The following is a 12,187-nucleotide window of genomic DNA, read 5'->3' on the forward strand; positions in this document are numbered from 1 at the left end:
AGGAAAACACGAAAGGCATTCTTAACAACACGTTTCTTTGGAAGCAACTGACAGCGAACGAGGTCTTACCTATTTAAGTAGATGCAGTCCTTTTAAACAAGACAGAGCCTCAAGAACCGGCTTGGAACAATGGCGTCTTTCAAAGTTGAACTTTGGACCCACCGAAAAGTAAATATCACGCGACTATCGTTTATGAAATTTAGTTAAGCCCCCGTCACAAATAAGAAATTCAGCACGGCCGACGTGTTGGCGAGCTTCAAGTGTGTATTTTCGGCCGAAGAACGGCCGACGTCCTGTCGATTACGCGGGCTTCGGGCGATTTTTGCCTTTTATCAGGTTAGTCGATTCTGACTTCGTCCATGTCCAAGAGATTGTGCCATCTCATGAGGCGTTTTTAGTGTTCGACGGACGCTCGGACGATTTTGAAATTCGGCGAGCTTCGGGCGATCTACAAATTCGGCCGACGCTCGCATGAATTGTGACGCCGGCTTTAAGAGTTGCTAATATCCGATGCTTACACAGGATACAGTTGCGAGGTCATGTGTGCAGGCGTTGGATTAGATCTAGTAACCAACTGGAATGTATTCATTCGTAGGAATACTAAGGCACCAGTGAACGTGGATTCTTTTGAAGGGAACCGTAGGACACGCTACCTTTATTTGGCATACAGGTGGACCGAAAAAGCATCGGACTGCGCGCAACATAACGTGACTTTCCTGTCCCTGTGGCCAGGCGCTACACGGACGGAGCTCTGGGCGGAGTGGGCGGAAAACTGTCAGCCTAAAACATCACTTCAGATCTAATCTGACGCCTGCACTCCTGACCATGCAACTGTAGCCTATGTTAGCGATAAATATTAGCTCTTAACTTTAAACAATAGTCGCGTGATGTTTACTTTTCGATGGGTCCACAGTTCAACATTGAAGGACGCCATTATTCCTAGCCGGTTCTGGAGACTCTGTCTTCTTTTAAAATCGCTGCGTCTACATAACCAGGTAAGCCTTTTGCTGTCCTGGGTCTCACCAGGTCACTGCCAGTTGCTTCCAAAGAAATGTGTTGTTAAGAATGCCTTTTTGTTTTCCTAATCGGCTGGAGATAAGAATTTGCTCCCGACCACTCCTCAGCCAAAGTCGTCGGTAGGTTAGGTGCAGCATGGAGTCCATCAAGGGTCTGAAGTATTGTTATATTTCACTGCCTAAACACGGAGCAAATATATTTGTTTTGCTGGCGTGTTCTTTTTCATCTTCTTCTGCCTCAAAACCACGCAGATGTAGGGTGATAGCTCTAATACTGGTAATGTAGAGACTTATATTTCCGTTACGGTAAATGCTGCGGATGTCATATTGGAGGTGTAGGTATCTTTAGGACAGGTGAATACACCTGAATGTAAATTATGCTCATGAGGACCTAATTTGCATAGTTTAGGCAGAAACTTATATTTCCCCTACAGTCAATGCTAAGAATGTCATATTGGAGGTGTAGGTACCTTTAGGACCTTCATATGTAATTTATGCTAATGACAACGTCATTTGCATAAAGTATGCAGGAACTTATTGTTCCCTTAGCTTTGAGAATGGTGAATACCATGGAATATGTGTTATGGTAATGACGACCTAATTTGTGTCATGCAGAAACGTCATGTTTCATACGTCCTTTATTAATGGGAGGGAAATATCCTGCATTTTCTCCAGAATGTCTTTCGAGATAGAAATACAAAGGTTTGTTTTTTGTGACTGTATGTGTGTCTTTTCCTGAAGTACACTAAAGGGGTGAAGTCTGCCATCCCCGACGACCATCCCTGTTGTCATCCAAGTACAAGTAGCCCTTTTATGTGACAGTACATAGTAATTTCAACAGTAATTCCGCCAAGCAACAAAAATAACGTAGTTCTGTTTCTATTCAAATCAGTAACCATGGCAACCATCAGAGGCAAGCCCGTTGCCCTGGTAACGGGAGGCGGGAGCGGCATCGGTCGTGCCACGGCCGTCAGGTTTGCTGAGCTGGGGTACAGCTGTGTGGTGGCTGATGTCGACGAGCCGAGCGCGAAGGAGACACTGCGCATGCTCCAAACTCCGGGGATCGCCGTGCAGGTGGACGTTACCATGGCGACAAGCGTGGAAGCCATGGTAACCGCGACGGTCCAGCACTTCGGGCGGATCGACTGCGCCTTCAACTGCGCCGGGGTTGAGGCAATCAGCGAGAGAATCGAGGATACGCCCGAAGAAGAGTTCGACCGCGTCATGGGCGTGAACGCCAAGGGCGTGTGGCTGTGTCTCAAGTACGAGATCGCCCAGATGCTGCAGCAGGAGCCCGTCATGAGCGACCCGGCCAACTGGGCGGACAAGCCGGACGTGTGCCGCTTCCGAGGGGTGCGGGGCAGTATCGTCAACGCCAGCAGCATCTTGGGCCTGGGTCCCCCCCAGCATGGAGCTAACGCTTCCTACTGCGCGTCCAAGTTTGCCGTCCAGGGTCTCACCCAAACCGCTGCGGTGGAGTACGCCAAGGAAGGGATACGTGTGAACGCCGTCTGCCCTGGTCTCACCGCTACACCTCTGATGGATCGGTACCTGGAAAAGGCGCCACCAGGAACCAAGGAGAAAGCGGTTTCAATGTATCCTGTTGGTCGCATTGCAGCACCGGAGGAGGTTGCGAAGGCCGTTTGCTGGCTTTGCAGCGACGCCTGTCCGTTCACTACGGGAGAGCACCTGAAAATAGCAGGGGGATATTAAACATAGCACCGCCAACAAGATCTGTCACTGTCAGTGGAACAACCTGACAACGTAAGGGATGGTGCATCAACCTTACAAACCCTGCATTTTTCGCGACTATTGAAATATAAAATATACTCGGTATACTCTCTTTTTTTCTACAATATCAATCGTTTCATCAATGTAAGAGGAAGATAATGTTATGTTTCAGTGTGGATAATTCCTGCTCATTATGATTTATGTAAAAATATCAGAAGGACCACGTTTTGCATTAAAATCACTTAACCTATTTCGTACAATTTTACCCGTCCTTTTCAGTCAAAAATAATATAAACTTATAATACAATGATAGCAAAATGCACTTGAAATATCAAAGTAATTATGTTTTCAAGAATACATATACATATTGAGGACAACCTGAAAATCCCATGTTTTGAAAACTGCACATTCTGCTGGGGTCCATATAGACCGCACTCGAACTCAACAGTCTTTCCTCTATATTATAAATTCCACTGACAGTATTGTGCCTATCATATCTCCGGAAAACCCAGGGGAGGTTACAGTGGATGTTTACTGACAAAGTCACCGAATGATTATTTTTAATCAAGAATGTTCACCGTTGGGATGTTTGAGGGTAAAAATACTCCAGTTGGTTACTAGATCTAATCTGACGCCTGCACTCCTGACCTCGCGACTGTAGCGTGTGTACGCATTAGATATTAGCTACTCTAACTTTAAACAATAGTCGCGTGATGTTTACTTTCCGGTGGGTCCACAGTTCAACATTGAAGGACGCCATTATTCCTAGCCGGTTCTGGAGACTCTGTCTTCTTTTAAAATTGCTGCGTCTACATAACCAGGTAAGCCTTTTGCTGTCCTGGGCCTCACCAGGTCACTGCCAGTTGCTTCCAAGGAAATTTATTGTTAAGAATGCCTTTTTGTTTTCCTAAATCGACTGGAGATAAGAATTTGCTCCCGACCACCCCCAGCCAAGGTCGTCGGTAGGTTAGGTGCAGCATGGAATCCATCAAGGGCCTGAAGTATTGTTATATTTCACTGCCTATGCAGGGAGGAAATATAGTTCTTTTGCTGGTGTGTTCTTCTTCTTTTCTTCCTCCTTCTTCTTCTGCCACAAAACCAAGCAGATGTAAGGTGTTAGCCCTATTACTGGTAATGTAGAGACTTATACTTGCAAACACATCGGCCTGCAAGTTCTCGTTATGATTATTATAATGTAAACGCGGTCAACAAGTCATTTTGTGCATCCTTTCTGTGCAGCATGAAATTCTATCAAAAATTAACCAACTTTCAGGGACGTTCAAAGTCCAAAAGCGCAAACAAACCGGCTGCCCAATGTACATAAAAACTTAGATAAAACAGACGCCAACGAAGTTTGCTCTGTCTGTAAATGTCATGTCCATGAGAACTCAAGTCTGTGCTCGTAGTTTTAGACGTAGTTTATCCCTATCTAGATGGAGGGGGGGGGTAAAAGTGCCCGCGCCAACTCTTATGTCGTATAACACGACCTTGAAATTAGATTCTATTCAAACAATAAAATTAGTGAAGTTCTAGAAGTGTGCTAAGTCTTCTTCCATACAGCAAAACGCGTACGGTTGTCGAGATATTGCCAGCGTTGCACCTCAAGGCATAGCATAGGGCTAGACCTAGGACAAGGCCCATATGAGGGACCATTTCGTGGTCTCATTATCTAAGACAAATGTAGTATTCTGGTGGTCTTTTTGCTCATGAAGGGGACTATTAGTGCATTTTCTAACGTTTTGACTGATTTAAAGTTAGGTTTAGGGTTGGTTGCGACAAGAAGGGGGGAGGGGGGTAAGCGGTGTTTGAGTCCACACTAAGTCCTATTGCTGTAGTTAAGCATAGGCGGCGGTTTTAGGGGCAACGGCCAGTCTGATTGAAACAAAAACGATATTTCAAGTGAATCGACGTCAGTTGCAGATACAACAGCCAACTTTCCCGAATTCAATGTTTATTGCCAATCCCCGCTGGCGTAAGGTCGCAGACTACAGTATTTCGCCTATAGGGATTTACATGGTTAAGCCCCCGTCACAAATCAAGAAATTAGCTCGGCCGACTTGTCGGCGAGCTCCAAATGGCGATTTTCGGGCGAAGTACGACCGACGTCCTGCCGATTCTACGGGCTTCGGGCGAATTTTCGGAGCTCGGCCGACGTTCGCGTGTCACTGGAAGCTGCGCTTAAATTCAGCGAGGCCTCGGCGACGATTTTTGAACTCGCACAGCTCGTCAACAGTTTGCCCGTAGCTCGCCCGAGCAACGCCCAGCGCTCGGCCAATATTCGGACGGGCATCCGAGGATTTTAGACCCGATTTTTGATCGGTCGGAGGTCGCCCGAACTCTTCGGCCTCGTGCGAGCCTCGCACGGGCCTTGAACAATAGTCGGACGACCGTCGTCAGTGTTCCGGCCGACTCATGAAAAGTAAGGCGTGCTTCGGGCGAGCGTTGTGCAGGTGTTGATGGGAGCTTGGACGGGCCTCGGCCGAACTCCTTCTTGTTTATAGATAAAAGGAAACGACAGTTTGGTTTATAACATAAGATGATAAATGATACTGTAATATTAACTAATACTAATTTCAACTTGTCGACGAATGCTGCCAAACTTTTCTAATGAAAGACAATTCAATGCAAAGTTAAATTTTCATTCAAAAAAAAAATTATAAATAAAATGTTGACACCGAAGACAATGCTTCTTGTTTCAATTTGTATATTAATGAACTGGGGCTTGACTTTTGAGGTTTGACTTCACTTCCTGAGTTTTTTCTCCAAAAAATGACTAGTTGAAAGTCCACTGAGTCATTATAGATCTATGTTTGTCTGCCGAGGCACGCCCAGGCGTCGGCAGGGCGTCGATAGGCTTGTCAACGGTCGGTCGAAGCTCGGACGGCGTTCGCCCGAGCTTCGGTCGATTTCTATTTGGTGAAAATTTTTGGATCGGGGTTAAACGACTGATCTGTTGACTTTGTGGCTCCTGCACTTGTATTTTGATTGGTCTATAACAAAATGCCTCTTTATGTGATTATTTTCAGTGTGCCCACCTACTTCACTTGTGCCCTACAGATTTGCCACAACTCAGAAAATAAAGTTGGTCCAAATTTGAGATTGTTACCAGGCCATTTGATTCTGACTTCGTCCGTGTCCAAGAGATGGTACCGTCTTATGTGGGATTTATGATTATTAGCGTTCGACGGACGTCGCCCGAGCCCCGTTCAATTTGTGACGGGGCAGGTTTTCAGTGAAAAATACGGTCGACGCTCGGGCGAATTTGAAATTCGGCGAGCTTCCGGCGATCTACAAAATCGGCCGATGCTCGCATGAATTGTGACGCCGGCTTTAGGACCCCAATGTGAGAACCTTCGACGCTTCAAAATTTATAGTAGGGTGCACAAGGTACAACATTTGAATATGTTTGACTTCAGTGTACAATCTACAATATATGTGAAAATGAGCTGGTGGTCCCGTTGCTAGCCTTGCATCCGCGTTGCCATGCTTAAGTGCTCCGGCCACAAGCGGGGTGCCATAAGGCGGTCGGTGTAAAATAACACAAATCTCGCTCAAAATAACGCATTATCCGATTATCACACTAAAAATGAATATATGCACACTCAAACTACATTAGTATGCTTTGAAAATTTGTATAATCATATAAGAGCTCATCGCGAACACGGCGCTTCAAATTACACACCGTTTACGCGTGTATGTATAGGTCGCTTTCGGTCAGTGAACTTTGAACCCGGGGATTTTGTTGTCTAACTTACGTCCCAAACAGTGGTTTTATGCATACTTTAGACTTAAGAACCTTTGAATCAAAGTTCTAATTTCTAACAAGAACGGGATCCAAAAATACGCACCAGACAAAGGATGGGGGAGGATTTGTACTTTAATGAGCAATACACTAATCCTGCGATAAAATACCGGAAATACTTTTGCCCCGAACAAACTATTAAAGGGTACCTATCTCCTGTATGGTCCACTTTGATGCCTAGTTTCTCCAACAAATACGGTACTTGACTTGGTCGCAGTTCAAGAACACTGGAAATAGTTGTAACACGTATCAACTGAAATGATCATCGAATGCGTCGATGAAGGTTAGAAATCCACTTGATAAGATACGTAAGGTATCAGTTATTCATACAATTGAATAGATTCAGGAAACGGCCACGTCTGACCGTTTCCAACATCCATCCAGTTGCTTGAGTAACTGTTACCTTGCTGATGGGTTTTATGTCGTGGATTATCCAAACGATTTACAGAAGGTTCCAGATAAGGGCAAGGATCAGCACCAGCACGACGAGGATTTTGAGAATCCGGGAGATCCCTGCCTCATCGTCGTCAGGCGTAGCGCGCGTCTTGGTTGGGTACTTGACGCGGTACATCTGCGTCTGGATCGCCTCCTTGGCGCCCTTCCAAGCCCCAGGTCCCATCAGGCGGTACTGGTACGGGGTGCACGGGCCGAAGTAGCACTCCAAGGCGAGGAGAGGGTCGGTGAAGAAGAGTCGCTTCATGTCAGGCTTGACTCCGATCTCCTCAGCCACGTCGTCCATCATTTTGATGTAGTCCACCTGGATGGTGTGCCGTGGAGACTGGTAGTAACGTTTGGACATGTCGATTTTCTTCTGCCTGATGTCGTCGAACATCGCGCCTTGGGGTGGGAGCTTGGTCGTCCCCTTGAAGACTCTGGTGGCCCAGCGAGACATGAGCTCTGAGACCGGCATGATCGCGCCAATAGGCTGGACGAGACCAATGACACTGAGAGTGGGAGGATTCAGCTTGGGAGGGAAGACATACTTGTAGAGGGAGACGTGGTTGTCATCCGCTTTCATGACTGACTCGTCGATGTAGGCGAAGTCGAAGCGGTACCCTGTGCAAAAGACGACGGCGTCGATGTCATCTTCTACAGTGTCGTCATCAAAGACGACGCCGGTCTTGGTGAAGCGCTTGATGTTAGGCTTGACGATGATGGAACCTGTGATGATGCGGTTAGGCAAATCGTCGCTAACGGTACCGTGCTGCGCAAGGACAGGGTGCTCCGGCTTGAGACCGTAGACAGAGTGGTCAAAGCGCTGGTTGTATGCTTGTCGTGCGGCCCGTTCCTTGACCCAATCCGGCAGGGCGTCGGCCCAGCGGCGAGAGGCGCAGATGTCGAGGGGAAGGCCTTGAGACGAGACCCGGTTGGCCACCCAGCTTCCCCTTCTGGTGCTCAGGAAAACCTGTGAAAGGAAACGAAGTATAGCTCAAGCTAAATATTTAAACAAAAGATATTCATGTAAAACTTGCTCATTTAAGGACTGTCATAGAACATAGCCTTTCTTCTACCAGTTCTAAACTTTTAACATACAATGCATGGAGCTTTCAAAGATTCAAAGTTTAGACACCAAATACTTGTCCGTGGCCTGTAGACAATTTTACAAAATAGAATTGAAGCCTGCATTGGCATTTCCAAGTAGACGATGAACTAATTCTGCCTGTTTAAGGCCCTTTGTTGGTGCGGCCCCAACGCACTGCAAGGTAATAAGTGAAACTAACATACTTGCTTAGCGTGTCGACTGAGTTCCACGGAGATATCTACACCCGAGTTGCCGATCCCAATAATGATTACGCGCTTGTTCTCGTAGCCCTTGAAGTCCTTGTAATCGTGGCTGGTGGAAGGAACACCGGATAGGATTACAATTAACATGATTGGTTGAAGTTTACAAATACATGTAGATCATCTTTTTTCTTGGTCAATTATTTGATATAAAAAAAAAAGCTTAGATAGGATAAAGTTATTTCACGGTTAGACATTGCAAGGCTAATATCCTTCTTTATTCATCAGTCTTTTAAAGTAGTTTCTAAGGTTACAGCTGCAAGGTAGACGTATATGACAGTCAAGGTTGAACTGTGAACATTTATTTTGAAAAAAGCGTTTGATTAAAACATTAACTCCTTTTTTAACGATAGGTTTACAGCTTTGAGCATGAAGAATTGATTCGTCTTCAAGGGATTCATTTGGGTTAGCCTGTGTTTACACAACCTCATGCTGGCGGGGATTGATTGACCCCTTCTAGGGGGCCGATAACTGTCGGGCGGACCGCTAGGAGCGCGATTTAATCAGGGTACCTGTGAGTGGTTTTTCCCTGGAAGTCGTCAATGCCTGGGAAGCTGTCCCTGGGGTAGTGTGGGTACACATGGTGTCCTGTACACAGCATCACGGCATCGTACACTTCCGTGTTACTCTCATTCTTCTCCTGAAAGGAGAAGTTACTCATCAACTCATGCCCTGTACCATTCTTGCTCAAACGTAACATTTACAACTCGACGTGTCACATGACAGCCAGGCCCATCGAAAATTTTCATCATCGCGCCTTTCATATACATCACCAGCTGAACAATTTTGAGAACATTGTCTGAATCATTTTACATTGCAAATATATGTAGTAAAATTTCTTGCGACGAGTCCGTAGTTACGGCACACAGATAATAAATCGACAGCCTTCCGCACATGACCCCCCCCCCCCCAGATTGTGATAGTACAGCCAAATATTTAAAGACACTACGGTTTTACAACGGTCTTCAGTCTAAAACGTACCTCATGACTGTAGGTGATGTCCCACTGTCCGGTCTCTGCGAAGTCCTCCCTCGGTTTTACACGGTCAACGTGGTGCCGGAATCTGGCAAAAAAGGATCAAAAACACTTTCGCAAAGAACAATCCTAACGTGCCTTGCTTGCTTTCCTGTATGCTACTTGCTTTCCTGTATGTCTATCACATCGACAAGTTTGTAATGTTATCCTTGAGTGTACCTTTTATTCCATTCGCCTACTTCTGTTGAGAAAAAGCTTATTGACGACCCTCGGCAATTTATTTATTCAACACGTACCTCTTTGTGCACACCCTCTTAAGCCCCTGTCACACTTGTGCGTATATTCAAGTGCGCATGAGTTCCGCAGCAACATTTTTTTGTTTTAGGTATATTGTGCGGGGAGGATGTTGCTTTCTACGTTGACCCATCGTTGTGCAGCGTGGTTATCAAACCAAAGAAATTACTTCTTTGGCTGCAAACTTAATCTAAACCAAAAACATGTTAATACGCAACTCATGCAGGCCTGTATATACGCACACGTGTGACAGGGGCTTAAGAGGGTGTGCACAAAGAGGTACGTGTTGAATAAATAAATTGCCGAGGGTCGTCAATATCTGGGATTTGACCTTTTAAACAGCACGTTTCGCTGGTATCTTGTTGTTGATCTCTCTACTGGTGCGTAGCTAATGGCATCTGTTAAAAAGAAGGCTACACTGGGTGCATTCCGATTTGCACGCAAACGGACGTTTGTACAAGAGCAACATATTAACTACCATGGCTGCAGTTTATCTACTAGGGGTTAAAGTAGAGTTCAGGCTAGGCCGACCTAAAGGCGACCATTGCCCCCCCCCCATTGTCCTAGCTTTAATATAATTTGACATACTTCCAGACTGCCACAGACTTTACCAAGCCAAAGATACCATGCAATCACGTAATATCTATCAAGCTCTCATTCGTTTGCTATTAAGGGGTTCATCCTTTGTTTCTTTTGAATATAATAGTGAAATTTTGGGCTTGACCCAGGCTTTTATTGTAATTAGCTAGAAAACGTTTCAAAACTTAGTATGACTGTGTTTATATATTGATTGTTAATTGCTTATATCATTATACTTGTTTGTAATGGACTACCCAAATGCTGTTACTTCTTGTTACTGTATTTGTCTCTGTCAGTTGTAATCTTTATTTTCAGAGGTGATGTTTCATATACGCTACTGCTAGAGTGCATAACGTCTGTGTCAGTGTATTCTTCAGTTGATTGATAAAAAATCACGCAACAGAAGCTCACGAGCGGATAACAGCTCTGACAAGAAGAATTGGAACTGCAATAGAATGTGATAGTTTATCCCCAAAGCAGCAAAATACGACCAGTTTGTCTCACCTGATGTGTTTCATTAGGTCAAAATTCTCCGCGTACATCCTGAAGTACTTCATGACCAAGGAGTGATGCATGAAGTTGGGGTACTCCTTGGGGATGGGGAAGTCACTGTAACACATCATTTCCTTACTGGCGTTGATGACCGTGGAGCGGTAGACGCTGGCAAAGCCGGGCAGGGCTTCTTCCTTGAAGTTCCAGAGTCCGCCGATGTCGGTTCCCTTCTCGAAGCAGACGGGCTGCAGTCCCTCGTCCAGGCATACCTTGATAGCCGTCAGCCCGCTCGCACCAGAGCCGATTATTGCAACTCTCTTCGCCATTTCTACCAATCTAGTCTCAACGTCTGCTTAACAGTCGTGAAATGTTGACTGTAGGCCAACTAAAAAGGCGCATGTTACCTGATTTGCTGGCGTCATCATTGGTAAAGGTCAACTGCAACGAACTTTGACACCACTTGGCGCCATGGCGCGAAAAATGAAAAGAAACACGTAGTCTACGTGCAATAAGATAATCTGTGCGCCTGATGACTCTTAAGTCATATCAGACTGATATGTATTCTCAAAACAGTATAGTTGCACGTAATTTAACAATCAACAATGAAACAGAATTCTCTCCCAGTCTTTATTCCTTTTTTCCTGATCGATGCAATTAAAAGCCATTGTCGACAGTCACATTAAAAAAAGGTAGTCCCATAGCCTTTATATAAGGCCAGCTGCGCTCTCCCAATATGCCAGAATAATCAGCGTAATGATTGTGGGCATCAACGGAAAGAAGAAGAAGGATGCGGCCTATTCGTAATACCAAGGACGCCGTCAGTGTTTGGAGGAGGAGCGCCCTCTGGCGTCTTGAAGGCGAAGGACTGCAGCAGGGTTGAGAAGAATAGGAAAAGTTCCATCCTGGCCATCTGCTCACCAAAACACACACGTTGGCCTAGTATTGTAGTAAGTACTTAACTAGTTTACAGAGAGGCAAGTTCCATCGAAGCATCAAGTTGCTTTCAAAATCAGTCTAGAAAACAAACATCGAACTTAAAATGACGGCAATATTTAGCAAGAAAGAATCGTTTTGTCTGTAAACAATATCAATAGATGATACAGTAAGGAAGTGTTAGTCCTCATTTGGTAAGTTGGTAAAAGACAGAACAAATCTGTATTTAAGATCTTGTAATATTAAAACGATCACAGCATGCAACAGTATGCTCTAACTTGTGATTTGCTACAAACTTTACAATTTGCCATTTTTGTATTTATCCATTTGTAGGCGTCTAACATAAAGTGCAACAAATAGCTAAACTACTGGGCTCAACTTTGTGCCAATTATATCAACATTCTTCATTAAAAGTGGAAAATGGCTCGTTGTAGCGTTTCTCTTAGAACTCGAAGAGCCTGATGTTTCTACAGGGGCTGAAGTAGCAGTTCCCGACGTAGTTCGATCCGTTCTACAGGTCCACGTGGCCGGTAGCGGCCTGGAACCCGCAGTTCTGGAACACGATGACGCCCTGGCGGCCCTG

The 12,187-nt window shown here is 45.3% G+C and overlaps 2 protein-coding genes across 2 annotated transcripts; one reads left to right on the top strand and one right to left on the bottom strand.

The window, feature by feature from the left end:
- Positions 1 to 856: 856 nt before the first annotated feature.
- On the top strand, positions 857 to 2,997 carry LOC136446010 (2,5-dichloro-2,5-cyclohexadiene-1,4-diol dehydrogenase-like). Its single transcript, XM_066444273.1, has 2 exons — positions 857 to 995; positions 1,909 to 2,997. Exon 2 carries the CDS (start codon positions 1,914 to 1,916, stop codon positions 2,727 to 2,729), a length of 816 nt encoding a protein of 271 aa, XP_066300370.1. The 5' UTR covers positions 857 to 995; positions 1,909 to 1,913; the 3' UTR covers positions 2,730 to 2,997.
- A 3,609-nt stretch (positions 2,998 to 6,606) lies between these two features.
- LOC136446007 (flavin-containing monooxygenase 5-like) lies at positions 6,607 to 11,080 on the bottom strand. Its single transcript, XM_066444271.1, has 5 exons — positions 10,684 to 11,080; positions 9,313 to 9,394; positions 8,844 to 8,971; positions 8,275 to 8,383; positions 6,607 to 7,954 (listed from the first exon to the last, which is right to left on the bottom strand). Exons 1-5 carry the CDS (start codon positions 10,995 to 10,997, stop codon positions 6,992 to 6,994), a joined length of 1,596 nt encoding a protein of 531 aa, XP_066300368.1. The 5' UTR covers positions 10,998 to 11,080; the 3' UTR covers positions 6,607 to 6,991.
- Positions 11,081 to 12,187: the final 1,107 nt, after the last annotated feature.

This window comes from Branchiostoma lanceolatum, chromosome 12, assembly GCF_035083965.1.
Source record: "Branchiostoma lanceolatum isolate klBraLanc5 chromosome 12, klBraLanc5.hap2, whole genome shotgun sequence".
NCBI lineage: Eukaryota > Metazoa > Chordata > Leptocardii > Amphioxiformes > Branchiostomatidae > Branchiostoma > Branchiostoma lanceolatum.

What these genes read in the sequence shown, in the direction of transcription:
- LOC136446007 (XM_066444271.1), bottom strand. Translation starts at nt 10,997, where the DNA reads ATGGCGAAGAGAGTTGCAATAATCGGCTCTGGTGCGAGCGGGCTGACG. An exon ending in ACATCACCTACAGTCATGAG is followed by an intron (nt 8,972 to 9,312) that starts GTACGTTTTAGA and finishes TTCTCCTTTCAG; the next exon opens with GAGAAGAATGAGAGTAACAC. An exon ending in CAGGGAAAAACCACTCACAG is followed by an intron (nt 8,384 to 8,843) that starts GTACCCTGATTA and finishes TCCTTCCACCAG; the next exon opens with CCACGATTACAAGGACTTCA.
- LOC136446010 (XM_066444273.1), top strand. Translation starts at nt 1,914, where the DNA reads ATGGCAACCATCAGAGGCAAGCCCGTTGCCCTGGTAACGGGAGGCGGG.